Source organism: Palaemon carinicauda, chromosome 6 (genome assembly GCF_036898095.1).
Source record: "Palaemon carinicauda isolate YSFRI2023 chromosome 6, ASM3689809v2, whole genome shotgun sequence".
NCBI lineage: Eukaryota > Metazoa > Arthropoda > Malacostraca > Decapoda > Palaemonidae > Palaemon > Palaemon carinicauda.
In genome coordinates, this window is record NC_090730.1 from 149,352,146 (window position 1) to 149,367,723 (window position 15,578).

Sequence of the window (15,578 nt, forward strand, 5' to 3'; positions counted from 1 at the left end):
GTGTTTGGGAGCATTGAGCAGGAAGACCTCCCCTTCGGATAAGGAAACTTCCATGCTCATCATGTCCTGCATGGACAAAGCCATTCGGGATGGTTCTAGTGAGCTTGCGGCTTCTTTCGTGTCTGGGGTACTCAAGAAGCGAGATCACCTTTGCTCCTTCTTATCAGCTGGAGTCACCCCATGTCAAAAGTCGGAGCTGATGTTCGCTCCACTCTCTAAGTGTCTCTTCCCTGAAGAGTTGATCAAGGAGATTGCTGCCTCCTTGATCCAGAAAGACACCCATGACTTGGTGGCGTCTTCCGCACGCAAAGTCACCCCTTTGCCCTCCGTACCTAGACCTAGGATGGACACGCCAGCTTCAAGGTTCATCCCGCCCTTTCGTGGCAGAGCCTCCAGCAGAGGAGGTGCTGGAGCTGCGTCAAGTCGTCGCTGTCTGGAGAATCTACAGTGGACTCTAGATCTGACCAAAGAATTGGGTCTCCTGGTCAATATAGAAAAGTCCCAACTCGTCCCATCCCAAACTATAGTTTACCTCGGAATGGAGATTCAGAGTCAAGCTTTTCGGGCTTTTCCGTCGGCCCCCAGAATCAATCAAGCCCAAGAATGCATCCAGTCCATGCTGAAGAAGGACCGGTGTTCTGTCAGACAGTGGATGAGTCTGATAGGGACGCTTTCATCACTGGAACAGTTCATCGCGTTAGGGAGACTTCACCTTCGCCCCCTTCAATTTCACTTAACTGCTCACTGGAGAAAGGACAAGACGATAGAAGCGGTCTCAGTTCCTGTTTCCGAGAAGATGAAGTCGTCACTGACTTGGTGGAAGAACAACATTCTCCTCAGGGAGGGTCTGCCACTGGCTGTTCAGACCCCCGACCACCTTCTCTTCTCGGACGCATCGGACACGGGCTGGGGTGCGACGTTGGACGGTCGGGAATGCTCGGGCACGTGGAATGCGGTTCAAAGCGAGTTACACATCAACTGCAAGGAGCTACTGGCAGTTCATCTGGCCTTGAAGCTTCAAGTCCCTCCTTCTAGGCAAGGTGGTGGAGGTGAACTCCGACAACACCACAGCACTGGCGTACATCTCCAAGCAAGGAGGGACTCATTCGATGAAGTTGTACGAGATCGCAAGGGACCTCCTCACCTGGTCAAGAGATCGAAACATATCCCTAGTAACGAGGTTCATTCAAGGCGACATGAATGTCATGGCAGACCGCCTCAGCCGGAAGGGTCAAGTCATCCCAACAGAGTGGACCCTTCACAAGAATGTATGCAACAAACTATGGGCATTGTGGGGCCAACCCACCATAGATCTGTTCGCAACCTCGATGACCAAGAGGCTCCCAAATTATTGTTCACCGATTCCGGACCCAGCAGCAGTTCACATAGATGCCTTTCTTCTGGATTGGTCCCATCTAGACCTTTATGCGTTCCCCCCGTTCAAGATTGTCAACAGAGTACTGCAGAAGTTCGCCTCTCACGAAGGGACACGGTTGACGTTGGTTGCTCCCCTCTGGCCCGCGAGAGAATGGTTCACCGAGGTACTGCAATGGCTAGTAGACGTTCCCAGTACACTTCCCCTAAGAGTGGACCTTCTGCGTCAGCCGCATGTAAAGAAGGTACACCCAAGCCTCCACGCTCTTCGTCTGACTGCCTTCAGACTATCGAAAGACTCTCGAGAGCTAGAGGCTTTTCGAAGGTGGCAGCCAGAGCGATTGCTAGAGCTAGGAGGACATCCACTCTCAAAGTCTACCAGTCGAAGTGGGAAGTCTTCCGAAGTTGGTGCAAGTCCAATTCAGTATCCTCAACCAGTACCTCTGTAACTCAGATAGCTGACTTCCTGTTATACCTAAGGAAGGAAAGATCCCTTTCAGCCCCCACGATCAAGGGTTACAGAAGCATGTTGGCAGCAGTCTTCCGTCACAGAGGCTTAGATCTGTCTAACAACAAAGATCTACAGGACCTCCTTAAGTCTTTTGAGACCACGAAGGAGCGTCGGTTGGCCACACCAGGTTGGAACTTAGACGTGGTACTAAGATTCCTTATGTCAGCAAGGTTCGAGCCACTTCAATCGGCCTCTTTTAAAGATCTCACTTTGAAAACTCTTTTCCTCGTCTGCTTAGCAACAGCTAAAAGAGTCAGTGAGATACACGCCTTCAGCAGGAACATTGGATTTACATCTGAAACGGCTACATGTTCCTTACAGCTTGGTTTTTTAGCCAAAAACGAACTTCCTTCTCGTCCTTGGCCCAAATCGTTCGAAATTCCAAGCCTTGCTAGTTTGGTTGGAAATGAACAAGAAAGAGTACTATGCCCAGTAAGAGCTCTTAAGTACTATTTGAAACGGACTAAGCCATTACGTGGACAATCTGAAGCTTTATGGTGTGCCATTAAGAAACCTTCTTTACCAATGTCGAAGAATGCAGTTTCTTATTATATCAGGCTTTTAATTCGAGAAGCTCATTCCCATCTGAATGAGGAGGACCATGCTTTGCTGAAGGTAAGGACACATGAAGTTAGAGCTGTCGCAACTTCAGTGGCCTTCAAACAAAACAGATCTCTGCAGAGTGTAATGGATGCAACCTATTGGAGAAGCAAATCAGTGTTCGCATCATTTTACCTTAAAGATGTCCAGTCTCTTTACGAGAACTGCTACACCCTGGGACCATTCGTAGCAGCGAGTGCAGTAGTGGGTGAGGGCTCAGCCACTACATTCCCATAATCCCATAACCTTTTTTAATCTTTCTCTTGAAATGCTTTTTATTGTTGTTTTTTGGGTTGTCCGGAAGGCTAAGAAGCCTTTCGCATCCTGGTTGATTTGGCGGGTGGTCAAATTCTTTCTTGAGAAGCGCCTAGATTAGAGGTTGTGATGAGGTCCTTTAGTATGGGTTGCAGCCCTTCATACTTCAGCTCCTAGGAGTCGCTCAGCATCCTGTGAGGATCGCGAGGCTCAGTAAGGAAGACGTACTTAAAAAAGGCAGAGTAATTGTTCAAGTCGACTTCCTTACCAGGTACTTATTAATTTTATGTTTGTTATTTTGAATAACTGCTAAAGTGAAATACGGAATACTTAGCTCTTAAGGTTAACATATATGCTGGTCTCTACCCACCCCCCTGGGTGTGAATCAGCTATATGATCATCGGGTAAGTTTAATATTGAAAAATGTTATTTTCATTAGTAAAATAAATTTTTGAATATACTTACCCGATGATCATAAATTAAAGGACCCACCCTTCCTCCCCAATAGAGACCCAGTGGACCGAGGAGAAAATTGGTTCTGTGTTGACATAGAGTACTTGAGTACCTACTCGACAGATGGCGCTGTTGATGTACACCCCCACCTGTATAGCGATCGCTGGCGTATTCCGCCCGTAGGTTTTTTCTGTCGGGCAGCAGAGCTGACAGCTATATGATCATCGGGTAAGTATATTCAAAAATTTATTTTACTAATGAAAATAACATTTTACTGCACTTCCAAAATGAGTCCCTTGTGTAGCGCAGGCAAAAAGGTTACCCTTAGATGGAAAAATCTGTAATTTCATATTTTATTTTTTAGGATTTATCAGGTGGCTAAGAATAAAATGAGGATAATACTGGGGAAGACTTCCGACTGATCATATATCCGATCGGTAAGGAAAATAATTTCTGGAAGGTAACTAAAGTTACTGGAAACAAGGTGTGATACTTCTTATTCTTATAAGTCTTCTCTTGATGGTCCTATAAGAAGATATACTCCACATAATAAATTTTAAATAAATTTTATTTTTCCTAATTATACAAATCCAAGTCACTTAATTGGGTTGTTTTCAGATTAGCTGTCAAAATTCATAATGAAGTGTTAGGGGCAGGGACGACCCAAGTTCCCCAAGCAGCATCGGTAACAGGGATGAAGCAACTCTAAACTTTAATATGCTATTAAAATCGAAAGTAAATATAATGATAAAAATAATAAGTACTGTATAAAGTGGATGATCATGGACACGTACTTGAGAGATTTCGCTATTTGGATCCAGTTTACCAGTTTTGGTGTTCTATCTTGGAATCTGGTAGATATAGAGAACTTAGCGCATCACGGCAATGAAACGGTTTTGCTACAGAGGACCTGGAATATCTTGAGAGAGTGAGGCTTATGTAGAGGTGTTCAACTCGATCAGTGCTGTGCACCATCAGTACCCTTACTGAATGACAAACTAGAACCATTTGGAAAAACATAGAGTTAGACTAGGGTTCAAAACAGGGTAGGTTAGGCTAGATTCCTGCTTTTGTCAAGACTCGCTGGTCGTCTTGAATTCAACTTACAAAGCATAACGAGGTAAAAGTCATATGATGCTCGTCAGTATCCAACTTTAAAAGCTAGTTACTAACTACAAGCATCATTATTCTCCCTATCACAGTAATCAACTAGGGTAGTCTTTTCTATTCACCTCATCTAAATGTTGATTTTCTTTCATGTTTGGAATTCTTAAATATGATCATCTATCATCTGAACACGTCTTTATAAGAGGAACAGTAACCGATCATATCCTTCATGATTCCCCTGTAATAAACCCCTTGAACAAATCTAAATGGAATTACTAAGAAATTCAGAGAAGACCTACTGTATCACTAAAATTTAAATCACAATAACCACCCAATCCAGAGGGGAAAACACTATTACTTTTTTAATACCAAAGTTGACGAGAAAACTGATAAACAAAGGGACTGCAACATATACAATCGGTTATTGCCATTTCCCTCCAGATTATTTTAATACTGTACTGGAGGCCTAAGCCTATTTAAAGGAAAAATTTTTTTATTTTTTTGTTTTACGTTACAGTACTGTATAGTACTAGGTTTTGAGATAAAAGCAGTATGAACATCAGGGGAGGCTCATTAAAAATATTTTACTGTACATTATTGATATTTTTTTGCAAATGTATCGATAATGACAATTTTTTTAGTGCAGTACCGTATTTGGTATTTGTAAATTGCTACACAATTTTTAACAAATACATGTACGTACAGTACAGTACTTCCCAACAAAGCGTCACACTAATGCACAGAACATTATATGAAGACAAAATAACCTCTTTTCTCATTCCAACTTTGCTGCATTTTTCCTTGTTTCAAGTTTCTTTTAGTGTTCTCTGTCACTCAAACTTGACTCTCGACTTGCAGCTGTTTAATTGTTATTCAAGACCATCATATTGGGTATAGTGTATTCCAGAAAGAATTGAATTTAAGGATGCACTGATATATAAGAACAATTAGTTTGGCTAATACATTTGTGTGTTTTATTTCATAATTAACTTGAAGTTTTTATGGACTATATAGTGTAATAATGAATTTTGAAGTACTGCTGCAAGCAATGTGCTCTAGTTAGTATCTTTATCATATAAATACTGTACACTAAATATTAATTATTTTATAATAAAGATACTAACTAGAGCACATTCCTAGCAACAGTACTTCAAAATTCATTATTATTACTGTATATAGTCCATAAAAAAACCCTAACAAGTTAATTATGAAATTAAAGACACAAATGTATTAGCTAAACTGATTTTTTTTTTTTATAAAGAATTGCATTTAAGGATGCACTAATATATAAGAACAATCAGTTTGGCTAATACATTTGTGTCTTTTATTTCATAATTAACTTGTTAGGGTTTTTTTATGGACTATATGCAGTAATAATAATGATGAATTTTGAAGTACTGTTGCAAGCGATGTGCTCTAGTTAGTATCTTTATTATAAAATAAAGTTAACATTTAGTGAACAGTAATTATGACACTTACGTGTAATTGAATTTGAAACGAAGCTTTCCTAAATATTTATAACTAATACAGCGTGCACAAATCCTATGTTTAGATACTATTTTTGTTAGTTTTATTAAAACTGTAAATCAATTCCTAGAAAGTACAACTTCATTAAGGGAAGTTTACTCATGAATTGCTTAAATATTTAACAATTTTTGTAAAGGTTAGGAATATATTATAGGCACAGTATAGGAAAGAACATTGTAAGTTAAGGTTAAGGTTACTCTCCATCCTGCTTGTTTTCTCCTCAATCTATAATAGTAACATTGTGTTTTTTCTATGAAAGAAAAAAAAAAATACATTGGTTGTTTTGAATGTAAAAGTTTTTGTACAGTATTTTTAAAAGGTTATGAATGCCAAGGCTAATTTATGAACCTGTTTTTTTTTCTACTTAATAGCATGCTGTAATGAATATGGGCCTTATTTTTATAACTACCATAGAGAAAATTAGAATTTACTAAATTTATTCAATAATCTAATTCATAAACCATTTCCAGACTCGTATGGGTGGTTCTGGTTCCAACTCTACGCAGGACTTTGAGGAAGCTCTAAAGGAAGCTGAGGGAGAAAAGGCAGCTGCCAATGGTGGCACAGTGCCTTCTTCGACCACTCCTGGAACTGAAGTCAGCCAGCCAGCTGCTTCTTAAACCCTTTCGTGCACCGTTCACTGCCACCATACCACTTGCACTTTGCCACTCTCACAGCACCCCATCACCAAAGTTACTATGTTAATAGAGAAGAGAATGATGAGAATAAAAAAAATATACATCTGACTAAAGTGGCTCCTCTAGTCAGTCCATGGTTTGACTTAAAAGTTTTTGCCTCTAGTTCATATATGTAATATGTTCAAAGGTAAGTCTTATAATATTAATAATGGTAATACAGGAATAGAATTTGTGAATCTTGTTGATATTGTAATAATGATTTAGTGTTCCATTAAAAGTAATTGTGGATGTCCACTAGGCAGCAAATGGTAATCGTCTCTTACCACAAGGTTGGAGTCCTTAAGTCTTCTTATAGATATAACACCTTAGGCATTATAAGAATAAGCTTTGAGAGATTAGGGCATGATTATTTTCTATAAAAGCAGCTTCATAAGAATAGAGCATAATTATTTTTGGGCATAGGCCATTAGTATATATTCGTAAGAGGTATATCATTTTCCCTCTCATTTAATTTGAACATTTAAGTTATGAAGAGATAGAGTAGTTATGGTTCCATAACTGCCAATTTGTTCTTAACAAGTGATAGAATGCTCTACAGACTTTTAGACACTGTTTTGAAAAATAATTTTTGTAGGATCATCCTGGTAAAATAACTTGAAGCCTACAGCATACTGTAAAAGAACTTAAAATTATTGTTATTTTGCTTCCAATGTAAATCTAATTAGCCTACACTATTATGTTCAAAGCTTTGAGGAGAATTTTAGGTTTATGTTCCTGCAGGTTTCAATGTATCAGCATTATGGTGCATTCTCTGTGTGATTACAGGTGTAGGTAGCTTAGGTACTCATTATTCATAGCTTCTTTGTATGATCCTGTATAACAAAAAAGAAAAAAAAAGCTGTTAAATCATGGTTGATACATTTCAAGATTTAAACAAAAGTGAGATGCTGGGCTTCACACCATTACTGCAAGCAAGTTTACTTTAGAATGTTGTATGTTGTTCATATCATAGGTTACTACTAATTGAAGATATGTGATGATGAATGAAATGCCCTTGAATCTCCAGTGGTGTTAATTATTCTCTGTCTTATGATTAGGTGGTGTGAATATTTCTTTATATTTTCTTGAGAGTACTTTTAGTGAAGGTATGATTAAAATATATAGTATATTTAGTGGGATATAGGTGCATTATGCTGTTTTTATATACAAAAAGTTTTAATCTCTTAGGAATATCTTATGTTTCATAACTGTATTTATAAATCAGATTTTAGATGAGGGGTTTTGCTGCAGTAGGAATTTCAGTGTAAAGAAATGATCTGGAGATGGGGTGTCTCTTCCTCTCATGGTCATGTCAAGTGACGGGAATTTGTATTTCCTCTCATTTCTACAGAGGGATACTGTTCCTGTGACTAGACACACCAAATTCAATCTGTATGGCTATGAATAATCATAGTACATTACCCTTCCAGTGTATATAGAGGAAATAAGATTTTTTTTTTGTCCCACATATGGCATTGCATGTTGAGGGGGACAGAATTATCAGCTTGAGGATAAAATGGGTTTTATCATTTTTTTGATGGAAAACAAAATCTTTGTAGTTTATTCTCCCTAATCCCCTCACATCAATTTAATGATTAAACTGTACCCAAAGTTATGATAATGTGACATTCCCAGGATAGGCTATAGATAACACTCCAGGTCCGCATGTACACATTCATAGGTTATAAAGGATAAATTCCCCTGGATTTTCTTTCTCTACTTCCTCTGTTACACAATACTTGGAACATTGCAGTTTTCATGCTAGGTTTGTACTTATATAACAGTATTAGAAAGTTATCTGAAGTATTGTATAGTTGTGTAATGAAGGTTTATTTGGTAATTATTAATTGCACTAAGTTTTAAATTAATTATTTATGGGTGTCAGTTGACCTGGAGTTGTGCCCTATATAATGCATACTGAATTAGGGGAACATAAAGATGGTTGTTGTTTTTGCTGTTGTATTCCAAGTTATTTGAAATGTAGTTAAAACATGAAAATGGACTCTTATTTTCCTACTAGTCTTGTTAAGAATATTATAATCCTTTGTTGGAGTAGTACATTATGTATATAAATGATGACAAAACATGAAAATGACAAAACTTGAATCCATTATTTACAGGACTGATTAAAAGTTGTTCATATAGAAGAAAAATAAGAAAAAAAATATCTACATAAGCTGTGCTGTCGGTTAAGTATCCAACTTTATCTCAGCTTATTAAAATGCTGACCAAATACTCTATAGATGAATATTTGTTGTGAATGTTGGCTGGGTTTGGGGCTTTTCATATTGAAAGCTTAAGCTCTTAAATGGAGCCATCTTTAATTTAAACATTATGAGCATATAAGTCATCTAAAACCAAACCATAAAATTACAATGTCAATATACATCATTACTGTACTGATAAAGTTAGCGACTGTTTCCAGTATACATATGCTTAAAACCTGTAATGGAAGTTTGAATGAATATAAGATGTCCTAACAAAACAGTAAATGGATGAATTTTACAAAACATTTAAAAACCACATACTTTACAGATATCCTTTTTTTATTACAGTAATGTGTTTAGTAATTTATCATTAAAATGATTTATAAAGCAGCTATTGTAAAAATTCAATTATTCTTGCAAACATTTTAATTTCAGACAGAGGTTTAACAATGAAAACCCCTGTTTGAAATATATGTAATGATTCAGTATCTAACAATTATCATGAAAGAAATGAGTTTTAATACCTGTTTGTTCCAACAAGAGATACTTACCTCGAACTACTTAATTAGGAGGACTGGTAAAACCACTCCACCTCCGACCAAAATGATTCAAATCCTAATCCCCACAATGCCCAGCCGCTGACCCGAGCGCCATCTTGACCTTAGGTCCTCAGTTCTCGCTGGTCGGTCGTAATGTTAACACGTCACAACCTCACTCCCGCTCTGACCCTGACCTCGTGGTTCCCACGTGGTCTCGTGTTCCCTGTGTCCTTTCTTTCCCTGTGATGGAGGCTCATCGTCGTTGCCCTAGGCCTTCTGCAGAGAAAGCATGTGGTGCTTTCTTATCAAAAGTAGTAGTTGATCCTCATACCCTTTTTTCCAACGTGTCGGGAACAAAGGTAGAAGAGTCTCTGGGATGGGATAATGACTCACTTCTCTTTATTTATCATGACCCCCAAGGGCTGACTAAAGTCGATAAACCTGTCCCGAAGGGTGAGAAGTTTCTCTCTGGAATCTGGAACTATCAAGACAGTTGTCCACTTAGCAAAGCAACCTGATTCTGTTGGCATGAGCCGCGGACAACCAAGGCCAAACACCCTTGTGAATACCTGAGGGGCTGTCAACAAACTGAAGCAAAGGACCTTGAACTGGTAAACCTCCTTGTCGACTACTACCCTCGGGTACTTCCAACATGCCGGGTCCACCGTAATCTGAAAGTACGCGTCCTTGAGGTCCAACGTTACCAGGAGGTCTCCTGATCTTATTGCCTGAACTTCTTTGATGCCTCCATTTTGAGCAGTGTCTGTTGAAGAAATACGTTCAAAGTAGGGATCGATGACTGGTTTTCAGCCTTCAAACGCCTTCTTCACAAGAAAAAGTAGACTGAAGAAACTACGAGAGCAGTGGACTGCTTCCTCAAGAACTTCCTTTTGCACCATTTCCTTGACTTCTTCCTGCAGGTCAAGATGTTCTGCCAATCTCCGGAGATAAAATGACTTGAACTTCGGGGGAAGAAATTAAGAGGAGAGGGTGAGAGCTGATGAACGGAAGTCTGTATCCTGAGTGGAAAACCCTTATCATCCAATCTTCCACCCCATGAAAGAACCACCTCCTCCAATTCCTTTGTAGGCATCCCCCACTGGGGCAGAGTGGGGGAATGCCAGTCATAGCATATACGTCAACCCCTTCCTTAGCCTTTCCCCCGTTACGTCCTTGGGAATGGTGAAGAGTACAGGAGAGGGAAGGGATTCTGAGGATTGGTTTGGGGCTGACTGACCCTCTCCTCTTAGATGGTACAGGTCAATTTCCTGGGCGTGACTGTCGCAATATTGAGGGTTGTGGGGGATGAAAAGACACAGCCCTCTGCATTAAGGAGTCTTTGTGGACTTTTCCTCCATTCCTCCGTGGTGGGTGCAATGTCTTCTGGAGTGAATAAAGACGGTCTTGTAAGAGAGGAGTTCCTAAGATTAAGCTTCTCTCTTTTTCTCATGTGCTTGAGCATCCAGGTGGTCACGACTTCCTTCCATTTGAAAATCCAATTAGCCCACTAGTTCTCTGACTGGTGTATCACGTACTTAATATCCCTGGAGCCTGTCAGTACAATGTCCTTTAGTTTATTTCTTCTCCGTGTTATTCAAGTCAGAGTTGATGGAGAGGTAATTGACAGGATGTGGCCTGGAGGGTGTTCATGGCTATGACTTCTATTTGGTGTTGGCTAGTTAGCAGAAACTTGTTTCATCCGAGTGAGACGACTAAGAGTACTTCTCACTTTTGGGGCATCATGTTATACCTCCAACGAGAATGAGATACCTACTTGGTAGCAACTCAGCTGCAGGATTCTTTGCCAGTAAATCTGCTTTTCATTTCCAGAGACACCTACGTGTACTTGAAATCAGCAAAATTGAATAACAGTATTATATCTCTCAGTCCAATAATAAAAAGCCACTCTAATTTTTTTAAAGCTAAAGGGTTATTGGAATTAAAAACTTCTAAAGCTTGTAGGACACTTCTTGCATCACTAAAAAAATTGTAAAATTGCCCTCATCTTTTAAAGCTATACTTTCATTAGTAGTTAGTATGCCATATAGTTTGGAAGTAAATATTGAAGTTACAAAAGAAAGTGACCTTTACAATTAAAAGCACTACTATATACTCCAATCTGACACCCGCATCAGATTCGGAGCCATCAGCATATATGAAAGTCAATTCCCAATATTCTTCAAGATGTTCCATATAAAAATACCTGGCTTCTAAATCAATCATGTCCTTTTTTTTTATACCGATAAAATATTTAAAAAAAATAGCTCGAGTAATTTCCATGGCGGAGTTAATGATATCTTAAATTGGAGCACTTTATTTCTAGCTATATCTAGACTGTCTACTAATGTTTTTTACCCAAAAACCATAAGGTTGAGGAGATTTTGGATGCAACACAAAACATCTACAATGCCTTAGAAGATTTGCAGTCTGACAGGCTAAAGAATTAGGAAGTTTTCACAACCTAAACCACTACTGAATTATAGATGACTTTGATAAAGGTCTAAAGGTAATTCTCCAGTGTCCACCAGAAGGCTTAGGATAGGGGAGGTTCTAAAGGCTGATACCAATAAGATGTATAGAATCTAAAATCTTTAATCGACTTGGGTTGGCTGAGAAATATATTTCACCCATAACTAATTTTTGAAAAAAATTAAAGCCTTGTATAACTTTAAAAGAGTTTTGCAGTCTACCCCCCATGATGTATGGGACAAAACTTTTAAAAGATTTAGACCCTCAAAACCTACACTGCATAGGTGATAAAATATCTTTCTTCTCATGGTACCACATCAGTCTTGCATTGACCATCTTCTCCATTATCATACATAAACAGGATGTCAATACAATTGGTCGATAGCTAGCTGCTAAAAACTTATCCTTGCCAGGTTTCAAACAGGCTACTTCCCAAATACTTGCATAGCTATGGTCATGCCATATTCTGTTAATAATGCTTAAAATAAATAACTTTGTATTAGGAGGTACATGTTTAATCATTGCATATGGAATTTCATCGGGCCCAAGAGCTGAATCACTGCTAGTACCAAGTGCGGAATTAAATTTGCTTTCAGTAAAAGGAGTATTGGAGTAGGTTGGCCAGGGAACCAGCCACCTGTTTGAGATACTACCACGAGAGAGTTATTGGATCCTTTGACTACCCAGACTGTACTACATTGGATCCCTCTCTCTGGTTATGGCTCATTTTTCTTTTACCTACACATACACCGAAGTCTGGCCTATTCTTTCTACATTCTCCTGTCTTCATACATCTGAAAACACTGAGATTACCAGACAATTCTTCTTTACTTAAGAGGTTAACTACTGCACTGTAGTAGTTCACTAGCTACTTTCCTCTTGGAAAGGGTAGAAGACTTTTTAACTATGGTAAGCAGCTCTTCTAGGTGGACACTCCAAAATCAAACTGTTGTTCTCTAGTTTTAGGTACTGTAGTGCCATAGCCTCTTTAACATGGTCTTCTACTGTCTTGGGGTGGAATTCTTTTGCATGCATTACACTCAAGCACACTATTCTATCTTATTTCTCTTCCTCTTGTTTTTTAATTTTTAAGTTTTTATAGTTTATATATGGAAGATTTATTTTCATGTTACAGTTCTTACAATACAGTGGAACCTCTACATCCGAACGTATCTACATCCGAATTTTCCAACATCCGAAGTAAAATTCGAGCAAATTATTTACTCTACACCCGAATTTTATTTCGACACACGAAGTAAACATTACGCCATTGAGCGTCGAGTGCTCAGTTCTCTATTCTTGTGTTTATCGTGTGGTTGTCCTCTGTTTGGTCTGTTATTAACAGTGCTTATTTTCTTCCTTTTCTCACATTTCCTTTTTGATTTTACCTATAATCATGGTGCCTAAGAAGCTAAGTTTCAGTACAGGAAGAAGGCAATTATTTCATTAGAATTGAAGCCAGAAATTATAGAAAAACATGAGAGCAGTGTGCATGTGAGTGATACTGTATGGCTAAACAATATGGCCGGAATAGGCCTATGATCTCGAGGATCATCAAGCTGAAGGCAGCCATTAAAGCAAATAACCATCGAAGGGGATCACCATTATTACAAGACATCGTAGCAATACCCTGGAAGAGATAGAACGCCTTTTGTTGATAGGGATAAAGGACAAAGAGATTGTTGGCAACGAAGGGCCAGCGTGATGAACAGAAAGAAAGAAAAAAGTGAAGCAAAGAAAACCAAGATAGCATTAACAAGCTCTTTTAAATAAGACTTCTCTCTTTTTCTGTTTCTCTCTAAACATAGCATTAACAAGTTCTTTAAATAAAATCTCTCTCTCTCTCTCTCTCTCTCTCTCTCTCTCTCTCTCTCTCTCGCAATAATTGCTACGCAATAAGAGAGACGGTCGGGGTGGAGGTAGAGATGGTAACTGCGATAACATACCGTAAATCGTCACTGAAAGTGATGAAAATAAAAAATCAAAAGAGAAAAAATGTAAAAAATATGAAATAAAAATAAAAGAAAATAAATAAGCTAAGTTAGATTAAAGTTTCCGTCGTGTAAGTTGTGGTCTCTCTCTCTCTCTCTCTCTCTCTCTCTCTCTCTCTCTCTCTCTCTCTCTCTCTCTCTCTCTCTCTCTCAGAAAAAAAATAATAGACGTCTCTAACACTAACAGTGAAGAAGAACAAGAGAGAGAGAGAGAGTATTTATTTAAAGAACATGTTAACACCATGTCTACCTTCTCGCCGATCGTCCGTCTCTTGGCGTAGCAAATCCTACACCTGCGTTGGCCTGTCTCTAAGGTAAAGTGGCAATAAAACACATTTTCTGGGCTCCGACCTGTGTCGCGCAGTGAAATACTCCTAGAGCACTTATTTCTAAGGAATATAACTGCTATATATTACCAGAGAAAAAAAGCATAGGAATGCCAGGTTGAACCCAGCTCGCTCACCTATATAAGGTGTCGGTATAAAATACTGGGGCGTGATAATTCACAACCAGAGGTCTCGCACTATTTAGATATCTCCTCTTCAAAATCCCCGCCACAGCGAGGTGCCGTTCAACACTACTACCACTAACCCAACCCACGCCAGTGACGTCACTCCTTTATAGCACTTGTTGTTATTAAGTCCAACATGTTTATTTTCTCGTGTTTATCCTTGGATTTATCATTATTTTATAATCGATGGCCGATTCCCATAATACCCCATCGAAGTTAAGTACTTTATCCATGTATGTTAGCGAGATTGGGCAGTGTAACCTCTGTTTTTATTAATGGAGAAGTGTTTATATATGAACGGCGTTCCCGTTCTTACCATTCATGGTTCGGCTCTGCCCTTTTTTCTCGTTAGTTCGTCAGTCATTAATATTTGTTCGAACTTTTAGGAGTTTTTTCCTTACATTTATATAGTACACCGTCTTTATGCTTTCATCTAGCATTAATTTTATGTTATCCTATGATATCAGTGTTAGCGTTTCATCAAGGAGTAGGTTATGTTGGTATGCCTGCATTCGTGCATATTGGTGGATTGCGTCTCCTTTGAGATTGTTTCGCTAGTTCTAGGAAGACGACCATCTCACTTATTATTATTAATCATTTTAGTTTTATTTCGTACGCTCCACCTAGTTTTACATATGGTTCGAGTGGGACTCGCGTATTTTGTTGTTTTTACTGTTCGATCTACCGCTTCAGTAACTAGGTTGGTACCCCTGCTCTCCATCTGCTGATGGCGTCATGCTTCCTCCGTTACCACTCGCCCGAGTCCCTCTCTCGCCATATTATTTCTGCATGCCTAACCTTACTTACGTGATTTCGCTTTTAATTCATTAATTATTTTTATGTATTTGTGCATTGATATTATATTTATTGCTTTACTCCGTTATGATCATATTTTTGGGATTTTCATGTCATGTTGAGGGGATCTCCAGTTGGTAGCCCTGTCTACCACTACGCACTGGTGATTCCCCGGTACCATACCCCCCCCCCACAGGTTGGGGAGGCTATTCCATCCCCCCTCCTCCAGTGTACACCCTTCCTCTCACTCGATGGTTGTTGGTTATGACATACGGGTCAAGTATGCTTGTTCCTCAGTCTTCCCTCAACGTTCCGACATATTGAGGACTGAGTGTACCCACGGGGTGTGACTTAGTCTCATTCATTCATACCGGGCTGTTTCGTCTCCTCCCCTCCCGTCGCCCCGATTGGCCATCGGTCGGGGGAGGGGGAGGGCCGGGACCACCGGGGACTATCACACGTGATTAGTCGGTATGACTGCACCTTGGTGTAACTTTTGCTTTTAGCTATGGTTGTAAGAATGAGCACTTAAATTAGGAGTGTCCCCACCTACGGTACCTCC

At 39.2% G+C, this 15,578-nt stretch overlaps 1 protein-coding gene across 6 annotated transcripts in view; it reads left to right on the top strand.

Moving 5' to 3' along the window:
* The window catches only part of LOC137642718 (uncharacterized), a 139,710-nt gene extending 131,208 nt beyond the window's left edge, over positions 1-8,502 (top strand). For all 6 annotated transcript variants that reach the window (XM_068375528.1, XM_068375531.1, XM_068375530.1 and 3 more), the window contains one exon: positions 6,298-8,502. In XM_068375528.1, the coding sequence (XP_068231629.1) occupies positions 6,298-6,447 (150 nt within the window). In that variant the 3' untranslated portion in view covers positions 6,448-8,502. The remainder of the gene's footprint in view (positions 1-6,297) is intronic.
* Positions 8,503-15,578: the final 7,076 nt, after the last annotated feature.